This window comes from Sapajus apella, unplaced genomic scaffold (assembly GCF_009761245.1).
Source record: "Sapajus apella isolate SASKATOON/1434 unplaced genomic scaffold, GSC_monkey_1.0 scaffold14, whole genome shotgun sequence".
Lineage (NCBI taxonomy): Eukaryota > Metazoa > Chordata > Mammalia > Primates > Cebidae > Sapajus > Sapajus apella.
The window spans coordinates 2698525-2712196 of NW_022436954.1; the positions used below are offsets into that span (position 1 = coordinate 2698525).

The 13672-nt window shown below is 45.4% G+C and overlaps 1 protein-coding gene across 2 annotated transcripts in view; it reads left to right on the top strand.

The window, feature by feature from the left end:
- TESMIN (testis expressed metallothionein like protein) overlaps nucleotides 1-12591 on the top strand; it is a 40787-nt gene extending 28196 nt beyond the window's left edge. The window contains exons 6-9 of one of the 2 annotated variants that reach the window (XM_032282554.1): nucleotides 4834-4936; nucleotides 7381-7518; nucleotides 9392-9567; nucleotides 11625-12591. In XM_032282554.1, the coding sequence (XP_032138445.1) occupies nucleotides 4834-4936; nucleotides 7381-7518; nucleotides 9392-9567; nucleotides 11625-11817 (610 nt within the window). In that variant the 3' untranslated portion in view covers nucleotides 11818-12591. The remainder of the gene's footprint in view (nucleotides 1-4833; nucleotides 4937-7380; nucleotides 7519-9391; nucleotides 9568-11624) is intronic. The other variant, XM_032282553.1, reaches the window with a different exon arrangement.
- Nucleotides 12592-13672: the final 1081 nt, after the last annotated feature.

Genomic DNA, 13672 nt, shown 5'->3' on the forward strand with positions numbered 1-13672 from the left:
ATTTAGATGTACATTTCATAGCATCTACATCTGTATTATAGATATACATATGTCTGTATGTATGTGTATATATTTTTAAATCATATTTTAATTGTTAAATTTTTTCATTTAATTACTCTGTAGTCAGATAATATAGTCTGTATATCAATTCTTTGAAATTAATGAAGACTTCCTTTATGACCTAATGCAATCAATTTTGAAAATATTCTATATTAATTTGAAGAACATGTATATTCTCTATTTGTTGGAGGCAGTTATCTATCCAATCATTGGCTTATTTCCTTGTTTAAATCTGCTAATCGCTTATTCAATTTTGTGTGATTTTTATATTTTTGATATAAATGTGTTGAGATCCCTCACTTAAGATTATGAATTTGTCTCTTTTTTCCTTATAATTTTATTTTAGTTTATATATTTCAAATCTATAGTATGAAGGTCATATGAATTCATGATTGTTACATATTTTTGGTTAATTATTCCATCAATTGTTAATGATTATACCTTTGTATCTTGATGCATTTTGCCTTAAATTCTTTTTTTTGTCTGACAGTAATGCTGCTGCACCATGTTTTCTCTGACTAGCACAGTACTAGCAAGTTATGCTTTATACCATTCCTTTATTTCTGCACTTGCTATGTGGCAGTTTTGTTTTAGGTGTGTCTTCTGTAAGCTAAATATAACTGAATTTTTCAAAAAGCAAATCTATTAATCTATGTTCCGTAGCATTCTTTAATCCATTTGCATTCTTTGTCTGATTATTGACACATAGGGACTTACTTGTACCACCTTATTTTTTTTTAAGTTTTCAATTTTATTTAAGTTTTGTTTTCCCATTCAGATGGCAGCATTCCTTTTTCTGCTCTGTGCCTTGTCTTTTACAATTGTGCCAAAATACACATAACATAAAATTTACTGTTTTAAACCTTTTAAAGTGTACAATTCAGTGGCATGAAGTACATTCACGGTGTTGTGCAACCACCATCACTGTCTTTTTCCAGAACTTTTTCATCATCCCAAACAGAAATTCTGTACCCATTAAACTCTCCATCACCCTCTGTCCCCAATCTCTGGTAACCCCTATTTTACTTTCTTTCTTTTGACTGTTCTAAGTCCTTCACATAAATGGACTCATACAATATTTGTCCCTTTGTGTCCGGCTTAGTTCACTTAGCATACTGTTTCTAAAGTGCCGCTCGTGTATGCAGCATGTGTCAGAATGTCCTGTCTTCTTGCAACTGCATAATGTTCCATTGTACAGATGGACCGCGTTTTGTTTACCCTAATGCTGCAGTGGACATTGGTGTAGCGAGTATCTGGTTGAGTCCCTGCTTTCACTTCTTCTGTGTACATACCCCGAAGCAGAATTGCTGGACCATACCGTTACTTCCTGAGGAACCGCCATACTTTCCATAGTGGTGGTACCTTTTACACTCCCACCGGGAATGTACAATACCACCTTCTTTTGTGTTTTTTGATTACTGCTTTTTCTCTGATTCTTTTTGCCTGATTTATGGTTTTGGAAAATTAATGCTAATGGCAAAGCGGAGGAAGTTGAAAGACAGGCTAATTAGGAGGCCATTGTAGGAGGCAGGGTGGTAACAACGAAGGATAAAACACAGATTCCAGAGACATTTCCAACATATGCACTGTATCATTTTTCACTCATTTATTCATTCATTCCATAAATATTTTCAAATGCCCATGATCTCAGGAGCAGGGAAGACAGCAGTGAGCAAGAGAGTTATGGTCCCTGCCCTCCCAGCACTCGAGGTCTAAAGTGATTATTCTTGTAAGAATTATCACATAATAAAGGTCAGAGTGGAACCATAGAAAATGTGGCACAGGAGGCAGTAATGGGCTGAGGGGATGGGACATGTTGAGCAAGCATGGCAGTCAGGGAAGGCTCCCCTTCATAACATAACTGATAAGTAATAAAGCATTCATAACATACTGATGAGTAATAAAAGCAAAATGTTATCTTTATTACTTATGTCGATAAGTAATAAAAGCACACTGAAACAGTCTGTAGAGTATGATCTTATTTTTGTTTACATATAATCTGTAACCAAACAACATATACTTATTTCAGTATGTCTAGTTTTGCAGAAAAATCTGAAATATATTCACCAAATGATCATCACTAGGAAATGAGATTCATACTGGATGTAATTTGTTTCTTTCTTGTTTTTTTTTTTTTTTTTTGCAGTTGTCATTTTTTTTAAAAATTTTTTTTAAATTTATTTTATTGCATTTTAGGTTTTGGGGTACATGTGAAGAACATGCAAGATTGTTGCATAGGTACACATGTGGCAGTGTGATTTGCTGCCTTCCTCCCCATCACCTACATCTGGCTTACTTCTTTGTATTTTTAAAAATTCTACAATAAGTATTATTTACATTTATGAAAAATAAAATTAATAAAAGACATTTCTGAGCCAGAATCAGTAAATTTTGCAACCCTTGGATGTGGGGAAAGAGAGCAAGGTAATTGTCAGGACTGACACAGGGGCTGTGTTCCTGGGCAGATGGCGACACCATGGATGGAGAGTAGGCATAGGAGGAGAGAGTAGCTGCAGCAGCGTGAGGGGTCAGATGAAGACCGTGGGTGGAGGGGTGGACATGCTGAACTGAAGATACAGATTTCTGTTCAGAAGCTGGGATATGGTTCTGGAACACAGTAGGGTCCAAAGCACTGAAGAACAGTGAAGAGAGCCCTGGGCTTTCCAGTAAGGTACTGGTTGATTGCCTTTGAGAGTTTGTGGGCAGGAGGAGGAAATCCAAATGCAGTAGGTTAAAGAATGAATGGGAGCTAAGGAATGATAGCATATGTGGACAGTCCACCCTTTCATGATGTTTGGGAAAGAAGAAAATAAGGATTTTAGGGCCTGGAGTGTGGGGGAGAGAGTGAGTGTGGTGAAAACAGATTTTAAAATCTTCAAAAGATTAAAAGGGCAAGAGTTAATAAAATGACTCAACAAAGACTGAACAGTGAAAAAAAGAAACGTGCCTAGCCTGGACTTTGGTGAGTTAACACACATTTACTGGGTATAAAATTCTAGGTTGTCAGTTTTTTCTGCCAATGCTTTAAAGATAGTCTGCTGTTTTCCATTATTTCTAACAAGAAGTCAACTGTGAGTCTAGGTAATGTATCTTTCTTCTCTGGTGCATTTGAGATTTTCTTTTTGTCTTTGGCTTTTCTTTGTGTTTGTCTTTCTTAGAGTTCATTATGTTTCTTAAATCTGAGCATCCCCAGCTTTCATCAGTTCTGGAAAACTCATGGATATCCTTGCTCCAAAGATGCCTCTCCCCCATTTTCTCTCCTCTCTCCTTCCGTAATGCTCACCAGACAGACATGGTATGAAAATAATACTTATTAAAAGAATTGTTTGAGAATTCTGTCCCAGAGAGGTTTCTACAGACATCTGGTCCACCGCACGGCCCTCACCATATTCCTGCAGCACCATGGGAAGTTTCCCTCAGCAGCGCTTTGGGACTGGGAGGCAGAGGACCACAATTCCCACTCCACAGCTTGCGAAGCTGACTGGTGCATGGGGAGAAGGCAGCAGAGCCGATGTGGAAAACAAGTTGGAAGTTCTTTTCAAGGAACCATGCTCACAGAAGCGAGCAACAGGGGTTTTCTCTGGTCTCAGGTGGAAGCCATGGAGTGGCTGACAAGCTCCTCCTCACAGGCTCTCTGGGCATGGGTCATAGGCGGCACAGGAGGATCCCTGCCTTGATGCTACATTCTCACATGAGTTAAGGAAGCATTGTCCCTGCCCATCCTGGGAAGGGTAAAGGGCAGGTCTGTAAACACCTCTGCCTTACAGTGCAGGTGACTTTCAAGAGTGTGGGGAAGAGGACTGGCTGCCAGCACCAGTGGCTCTCCCAGGGCACCCTCAGAGCCAGTCCGCAGCACTGCCATCCACCTGTGTGGCTCAGTAGTTACAGGGCACTCTGAGGGCTTCTCTAGACTCAGGATTCCTGAGCAACCCTCACCTTACAACCAAGAGGTGTGACGGCAGCTGCCTCATCCATTCACTTCCTCTGCCTTTCACTTCCCCTCACAGAATGAAAGTGAGATACGGCCTAGGCCAGGTTCCACCTCTGGGTCTCATTAGTTTTCACTCAAAGTCAAAGTCTGGGGAAGAAGTGAACACACCTTCGGTCATGTTGGATGGATTGGAGCAGTTGATGGGAAGACACTTCTTCATTACTCGATGTTTCTGCCCATCAAACTTACTGTGCTCCTAGGAAAATGGCAGAGGGCAATTAGGGGCCAGGGAGGACTGACTGATGGCAATGGGTTTGCAGGAAATTGTTTTGCTTTGCAAAATCCTTTTTGATGAAACAAATGGTTTTAACTAGTTTTATTCTCTTCTGTGTTAGTCACTGGGGAGCATCATCCTAGCTGATCTAGTTCTTGTAGAAAAAGGACTCTGAGTCATCTAGAAGTCCAGTGTTCTAGCGTCTAGCGTTCTAGTGTCTAGTGTTCTCGTATCTAGTGTTCTAGTGTCTAGTGTTCTCGTGTCTAGTGTTCTCGTGTCTAGTGTTCTCTTATCTAGTGTTCTCGTGTCTAGTGTTCTAGTGTCTAGTGTTCCCGTGTCTAGTGTTCTCGTGTCTAGTGTTCTCGTGTCTAGTGTTCTCGTGTCTAGTGTTCTAGTGTTTAGTGTTCCCGTGTCTAGTGTTCTCGTGTCTAGTGTTCTAGTGTTTAGTGTTCTAGTGTTCAGCATTCTGACTGCAGCACATTACTGCTCCTTTCTTACACGTGTGTGCTCTTTTCACTACTGACTGTGCCGTCTGTGCCTGCCACTCACTCTGTCCTTTCCTTCACAGGTACTGTGACTGCTTCACCAGTGGGGACTTTGGCAACAACTGCAATTGTAATAACTGTTGCAACAACTTGCATCATGAAATTGAACGGTTTAAAGCCATTAAGGTAATAGATGTCAATTAAATGAGTGCATTTTAAAAACATTTCAAATTATTTGAGATGTTCATAAAATGATCTCCAGAGATTCCTCATTGGAAAAACCCCACAGTTTTGAAGAATATACATTGAATATGACTTGATTCCTGCTAGTGGGGGTATTGAACCATGACATGGGGCTGTTGTAAAAGCGGTAGGCAGAGAAAGGCCTTTTTCTCTTTATTATGTGGGAAGGCTTCAGAGGTGCAGCAGCCTAGGAAGGTTCTGATTCAAGGACATGTGAACATCTGCTTTGTCTTGGAGTTTAGCCATTTGGGATCATCTTATATAGGAGATAAGCGTGAACTGGAGCCGTGCAGTCTGCAAAGGTGTAGACAGTCCGCTGCATGAGAAGGCTGGGTGAAAGTGCTCAGGCAGCCTACGTTTTTAATTATAAAATTTAACAACTTAAATGTGACCTCTTGGCTTCTAGAAGAAGAGAAGAAGAATCTAGGTTTTCCCAGAGACTCAAAAGGTGACTTTGATGGCCCTGATGGCCACTCTGCCGAAGGCTAAACACAGGAGCTTGCAGCTTTGATCCCTTTCTGTGGACACAAAAGATAATTAGGGAGAAGGGAGGGACAGTTAGGCTCAGGGCTGTCAACCTGTTCCAGGGAGACACTTCCCGTGCCCACTCATTCATGAAGGGAAGTCGAGAGCCATCGACCGTAGACCCGAGACTGTCCTGTGCAAATAGAACACAATTATAAGGGCACGGCTGCTCTCTGCATTGTTTTCTGAAATAATTTCATTCCCCTCTTGAATTATGGATAAGTGACTTGAAATATCTTACCAATTTTGATATAGCCACATCCATAGGACAGAAGAATATTGTCATGGATATAAACTTTAGTCACATTTTATTTAGGGATAAAGAGTACTACCTACAATTAAAACTGTAAAAACAAAAAGTGTTGGATTCTTATACATTGCTGATAGAAATATAAATTGGCACAACCACTTTGGGAAACTGTTTGACCACAGCTACTAAACCTAAACTTTTGTGTATGCCATGGCCCAGCCATTTCATTCCTAAAAGTACAGCCACTAGAAATGAGTGCAGATGTCCACCAGAAGACTTGCACAGGAATGTCATAGCAGCTCCATTCAGCGTAGCTAGGCACTGGAAACAGCCCAAATGTCCATCCGTGGCAGAATGGATACGTCCGCACGTCGATGAAAAGCAGGAGCTGCAGCTAAGCGCAGCAGTGCGGATGGATCTCCCAGACGCTACCTGAGGGAAGCAGTAGACGCGGGAGTGCACGCTGTGGGATTGCACTTACCTGAAGCACCAGCATAGGCGAACCTAAAGCCCTCTAAGTCAGAATAGCGGTTCCCCGTGGGGGTGCACTGCTGGGGAGAAGTCTCAAGGCAGCCGTGGGGCTGCCTGTCCTCTAACTTGACCTTAGTAGCAGGTACACAGGTGTGCACAGGTACACAGGTGTGCACATGTGCACAAGATCATCATGCCACAGCTGCAGATGTGTGTATCCACTGCCTGTCACACTTCAATGATCTGTGAAAACTCCTAAAGCCACACACTGCAGGCTGGGGCTGTCCCGCAGCACGTTCTCACTGATGGCCTTATGCTCGGGGCTGTGCTGCTGGACAGCACGGATTCCAATGTCAACCCCAGGAAGCGGAAGGGAGGCCGCGGACTTCCACTGTGGTTGCTGTATTATTTGAATCTTTACGAAGAGCATTGAATCATTTTGTATGTAAAGCTATGTATGTATGTGTGTATATAGAGAGATTAAAAAGTGACAACACACAGACCCTCATAACAAGTCATACATATTGTCTGAGAAAGGCATGGCCCAGAGGTTGAGACCCGCTCTGAAGTCGGCATGGGGACCTTGAATCAGGATCCTGCCACTCGCCACCTGTTATTTAACCTCTCGGTGCCTCAGTTTCTCCACATATGAAACAATCATACAGTAGTAGATTTTACTTCCCAAGGTTGCTGAGGATTAAATGAGAGGGCGTGTATATGAATGCCATGGAAAGATGCCTGGCACGTGGTCTGTTGAGTCGTGTTCAGGCAGTGTGAGCGGTTAGGATGGTCCACAACCTCAACCGTCTTAGGAAAGAGAGCCCCAGAAATGCCGGATGGAAATGTGTCCACACGGAAACAATGATTTTCTTTGCGTCTTTACCATCCATTATTTTTTGCAGTAAATATGTATGGCTTGGAAACTCAGAAAATAAAACGTGAAGAAACCATAGCTACGATATCGCCTTTTTTGTGTGGAAACTAATTGAAATGAAACAAGAAGGGGCTGCACGTTCTGAACTGTGTAAAGACTCACTGCTTCCTGTGGCACCTTTCACAACAACCAAACAAGATGCCCTTCACTGACCCTGAGTTTTGAATGATAAAATCCATCCTGATGGAGCTTCCCATTCCACTCTAGGCATGTCTTGGTAGAAATCCAGAAGCTTTCCAGCCCAAAATTGGGAAGGGCCAGCTGGGCAACGTCAAGCCCCGGCACAGCAAAGGGTGCAGCTGCAGGAGGTCGGGCTGCCTGAAGAACTACTGCGAGTGCTGTGAGGTGGGTGCCGTCTCCCGAGCTGAGCCACTCACAAAACACACAGCTACACATTTTGAGTAACTCTTGTGGTTAAAAAACTTCACGGTAATTTAAAAAGATAACTATCATTATTTTTTTCTTCCAGAGTTTCTAGAAGGGCACTCACACTAATCTGAATTAATTTCCCAAATATCAGCTGAGCTTAGGCCCTATCGGGAGCAGCCGAGACACCCTCCTTGCAAACCTCTGTTTTGGCTTACCTGAGGTCTTTTGGGGGTCCTGTGAATTACACTTTTAAAAAGCTGTCTGTCATAGAGGGTCAGGCTTGAGAACAGTCCTCCTGATTCTGGTGACATGCATGGAAAGGCCTGAGAAGGCGGGCCCCACAATCCCAGCTAAGATTTGGAAAACGCAGTCAAAACATGGCATAGACAGAGATGCGCAATTCAAACGTGAGTGACACCACCCCCGTGGAACAACTTCCAACCGTACTCACAGCATCTCCTCTCTGTCCTGCAAAGTGCCCTCACCGGCTGCCACAAAACGGTGGCTCAGCCTACTTTCCCAAGGCCAAGACTATGCCAGGCACAGCCCACAGAATGTGCAGGTTCAGAAGAAAGGGACAGCACTGTTGCTTAGTCTCTGGCATTACTGTAGACTAGAAACTCTGGAAAGCCTTCTGCTTCAAAACACCCAGAGATGCAGATGAATCAGAATGCAAACCACTGAAGATGCATCTCCTAGCTGGAAAGAACCCAGGGAAATCCCTGGGGGGCTGAAGGAAAGAGAAATTCAAAAACCATAGTGATTGGCATTGCCAGTTCTCGGTCAGCCCCTGGGGCCCACACGAACAAGGATTTGGCATGAGGGGAAAAGGCAGGGTGGCTTGCTGGGTACAGCTGGAACACGCCAGCCCCCTGAGCACCATATTGCCAGGAAAGACTTGAAACAGAATCCACCTCCAAGGCAGCAAGAGAGGCTCCCCTGAGAGCTGTCAGCCACAGGCCTGCTCTTAGACAGTTTCAAATTCTACTCACTGTGCATTCTCTGCACCCATAGGACCAGCTTAATAGGCTCTCTTCTAAGCAGGAGTCACACGAAGCAGCCTGCTCGCTCCCTGGTGAAGGGAGAGCAACACCCTCTCTCTGCTTGGGACTCACACCCACACGCCCGGCCTCTGCTCCATCAGCAGCAGGACCACTGCGCCTTTACAACAGCAGTGTGCGATGAAAACTGCAGCTCACACACACAGTCACACACATTCACACACACGTATGCATATTCACACACCCCATATACACACACACTCACCCCACACATACTCACAATCATACACAGTCACACACATTCACACTCACACACCCTATATACACACATAGTCACACACGCATGCACACTCACACACCCCATATACACACACCCCCCACACACATACACACACAGTCACACACATTGACACACATTCACACTCACACATGCACACTCACACACCCCATACACTCACACCCCCACACAATTATACACACATTCACACTCACACATATGCACACACACCCCATATACATGCACACCCCCCCCACACAATCATATACACACACTCAAATACACTCACTCACAGTCCCACATTCACACTTACACATATGCACACTTATACATACAGCCTACATACACTCATACACACATTCACACATAACACACACACCCCCACACACACTCATACACTCAATGCTCAACACACACACTCTCACCTACACATTCACACTCAACACACATTCTCTCTGTCACTCATATAGGCAAATATATGCAAATAATTATTTAAGGTCCGTATAAAATGTGTCCGTTTTTGATGACTTGTGGGACAACCTAATTTTATTGAAGCATTTTATATTACCAGGCCAAGATGATGTGTTCTTCTGTTTGTAAATGCATTGGTTGCAAAAATTATGAAGAAAGCCCAGAACGAAAGACGCTAATGAGCACGCCAAACTACGTGCAGACTGGAGGTTTGGAGGGCAGCCATCATTTGTCACCGACTAAATTTCCAGGACTTCCAAAATTCAGGAAAGATAGGTAGGTACTTTTAATTAACCCCCACTAATAGAGGGAACAGAGGTTAATTTGAGAGGAGAATAAAGGACAATTTGTACACTGGAAAAAATGCGTGAGCCTGCAGGGGCCGGCGTGTGGAGGGAGGCGGCGCAGAGGGAAGCATTCCCCCCTCCACGGGTAATCCTGGGTGGTGGCCGTGTTTCCTTAGAGGCCCTGCTACCGAAACCTCTTTTGTCCCCTTTTCTTCCTCACTGAGTTACTCTCATTTTGTACCAGACAAAAGGGCTCCACTGCCAGCATCACCAGCAGGGCCAGCAGAGTTCTGATGCTGCCTTTGTGTTAAGAGAGCCACGCTGACCCCGGGCAGCAAAGACAGTGCGCACCTCCCTGCCCTTTATCTCGGGAAGTGGCGGCAAAGAGCTGTGCTGGTCCACATTGTTCTCCTTCCTAAGTGATTGTGGATCCAGCCTCATTGGGTAATTTTGCATTTATCAGTTTTGAAGCCGCATTGTAATCCTAGTAGGTCTCAAAGCTTAAGTCATAATTTTACCATCTATTAGATTCCATTCATTCATTTCAAAAAACTTCTTTGAGTTCAAAGTCATGGTCATATCAAGATAAAGTACCATATGTCATTAATTAGTATTATTTTTGCGAAGCCAAACTTGTGCTTATTTGGTTAGAGAGAAATCAGAAATACCCATGACTGTGACCTACAGAGGTCTTTTTCTTTTGAGACCAGGATTTTCATTCAGTCGCCCAGGCTGGAATGTAATGGTGTGATCACAGCTCATGCAGCCTCAACCTCCCCAGGTTCAGGTGATCCTCCCACCTCAGCCTCTCGAGTAGCTGGGACTATAGGCACGTGCGGCTGATTTTTCTACTTTTTGTAGAGATGGGGTCTCACCATGTTGGTCTTGAACTCCTGAACTGTGATCCACCCACCTCTGCCTCCCAAAGTGCTGAGATTACAGGCATGAGCCAGCGCACCCAGCTGACGCACAGAGGTCTTTATCAGTAAAAATTTACCAAAACCTGGCCTCATTGGCTGAAGTGATGTGTGAAAATGTCATGGCCTGCAGCAGGATGTGTGTTCCCTGGAGTCCGGCAGGGCCTGTACCCTGGAGCCTGGCCTTACAGTGTTACGGCCCTTCTTTTCCCAAGGGCAGCCCTGTCTTTTCCTTTTTAACCAAAGTCATCACATACTGTCTTCATAGAGAGACTTTAACCCAACATTTTTCTCTATTTTTATAACCCAACACTTTTTCATCGTTTATAAAGGTTTCCTGAAATTGTTTCAGCTTAGCACTGCTTGGGCCACTATCTAGCTAAGCCACAGTTGCTCCCTGAGCTCAGTGGGGAGAATGGCTGGTCCTATGTGATATGGTACAACTTGCCTCTCAGAACCTCTTTCACAGCTCCAGAGGACACTGAGGGGGAAGGCCAGTGTCTGGCCTGTGCTACCTGAAGGCTTGACAGGCAAGTCCTCAGAACGCTTGGCCTTCTCTAGCTGCACGTGGCCCTGTGGGGAGGAGAGGAGACACCCAGCGTGGCACAGGACTCGGAGCAAAGCTGCCCAGCTTGTCCCCCATGCCCTGCCTCAGCTAAGAGTCCTGCTTCTGCAATTCCCTGCCTGGCCCACGGGCTTGACCCTGCGGCCCAGGGTCCTCTGGGTTTGTCAGTGGATCCAATTTTGAGGAAATTTTGAACCTGCCATGAGATGGATGTCAACACCCCGCAGATGTACTTGTCTTCTGTGTTATTCTTCTAAAAGCAGTTAGTCCTTTCTTTCTTTTCTTTTATTTTCTTTTCTTTCTGAGAAAGGGTCTCGATTTGTTGCCCAGGCTGGTCTTAAACTCCCAGCTTTAGACCGTCCTTCTGCCTTGGCCTCCCAAGTTGCTGGGATTACAGGCTACTGGGCACGGCCTAGTAGTTTCCAGTCTGAGGAAGACAACGTTAGATTTTAGTGGATGGTGTTCTTTAAAACAGCAGGGACAAGCAGTGTTCTATTGAATGTGAATGGTACTGTAGGTGGAAACAGTGGCAGCTAAGTGGACTTTACCTGCTGTTTCTGACAGGCGGCCTCCCTCCTGCATCTCCTGGGAGGTGGTGGAGGCCACGTGCGCCTGCCTGCTGGCTCAGGGCGAAGAGGCTGAGAAAGAGCACTGCTCCGAGTGCCTGGCACAGCAGATGATCCTGGAGGAATTTGGAAGGTGCTTATCCCAGATTCTCCACATTGAGTTTAAATCCAAGGGGTTGAAAATGGAGTAGAGTAACGTGTGAATGCATGTTGATTCTTAGTCTAGAAATCACTAGTTTAGAAAGGTTGTTTACTCTGCAGCAACAAGCAGGCCCCCCGCATCCCTGGGCCCAGAGCGCACTCTGAGCTCTCTGAACATGTGGCAACCCACGCCCCCTTTTCTGAGCAGGTGCGTGGCCTGAGCACTGTCTCTCTAGCCCAGAGGGAACGCTTGAGTTCCCCAAGTCCTGGGAGAGTGTCTGCAGGGCAGGGGAGGGCGGAGCCGGCCCTGGGGAGAGCTCACTCCTGTGGACTCATCCTCTCTGAGAATGTTCCTCTGGAGGCTGCTCTGCATAAAAACCCTAATGGTATCTTGTTTGCTCTTCAAATTATTTAGAAATAAATTCTCCAGATGGGCTGTTATGCCACCACTTAAAATCTCTAAAGAACTACTCAATACCGAAAGATTGTCTGTAGTGTAGACATTCCCCCAGAGGCACACAAACTGTCAGTCTTTTCCACCGCCCCGGGAGACGCAGGCCATGGGGCCACACAGGCCTGGCTTGCGTCAGCATGTCTTGGTTTAAGGGACTTAAAATTATCGAGTTTCTTCTGTGTTTCTACTTGAATTGTGGTAAAGCTCTATTATCCAATTAACTTCTCCATAATTATTGTTGTAATATTATTGTTTGTAAAATATGGTTCACAAAACTAGCTTGCAGAAACCAGCAGGTAAAATGAATTAGTAAGTTGATGCTTTTGGTTCTGTTATAAAGCAAAGTTGAATAAAAAGTTTCAGTGTCTTCGATTGTTGTCATTAACTTAGTAACTGAAACTGCGTTCATCTGCTGAGTACCCACCCTGAAATATATTGCGGGAATGTACTTTCATGTCTCTGCTGCGTGAATAGTGCTGGTTATTCAGAGGGTGTTTAGGAACCTCAAGGACCAGTGCAGCCGAGGCGGAGTGTGGCCGCTGGGCCCAGGAACCGGGCAGTCGGTGAGCAAGCATCCAGGGAGGAAGCAGGCTTTTCTGGAGCTGTGTCTGGAACAGTCTAGTTGCAAACTCAGCCACAGGCAGCCACGGAGGATAAAAGGAAGAACTAATTCTTCCCTTTGCAGTTCCCTTTGGCCCCTTGGGATCCAGAGTCTGTAGCAGAAAGCCAGAGGTAAAGATACGCAGTGTGAGGCGGGGAGCCCTCAGCTGGCGGCACGCCCCACTTGCCGTGTGTGCTTTTGGTCCTGTCAGCATCGGGTGAGCAGGGAGGCACACTGCTGCAGGAGCCACCTGGCCCCTGTCACCCATGGGGGCTGGAAGGTGACCTGGGAATGGGGGCTTTGGAAGCTGCCTCCTGGGGGGCTGCCTCCCTCCTGCTATCCCCCTCAGCAGCACTGCCAGCAGCAAGATCTGCTGGCCACGTGGCTAATTTTCAGGTTTCTGGTAGCTACGTGTAAAAACATGAAAATGAACACGTAAAATTAGTTTTGGTAACTTTTATTTATCCCAACATATCCAAAATGCCATCATTCCAATGTGTAATCAAAACGAAGACGACTGAGAGATGTCACACTCCTCTGTGTGTACCCAGTGTTTGAAATGCAGGGTGTCTTCTACTCACAGCGGGTCTCAGCTGGCCCCAGCCACACCTTAAGGGTGGGGCGCCTCAGCACAGCCCTAGGACACCCAGTGGAGGGGGGAAGAGGGAACAGGGGCCTGCAGCATTCTTTTGAGGCAAGGGCTGCCTAGGGAGGTCCTGAACTAGGCTGGCCCACCCGGGAGCCCAGAGGAAGTGTGAGCAGGGCACTCCAGGGGGAGGCTGGGAACACAGGCCCTCCCACACCGCATAAGAGACCACCCTGAATCCCGGGTTCCTATGAAGAAGGGGCC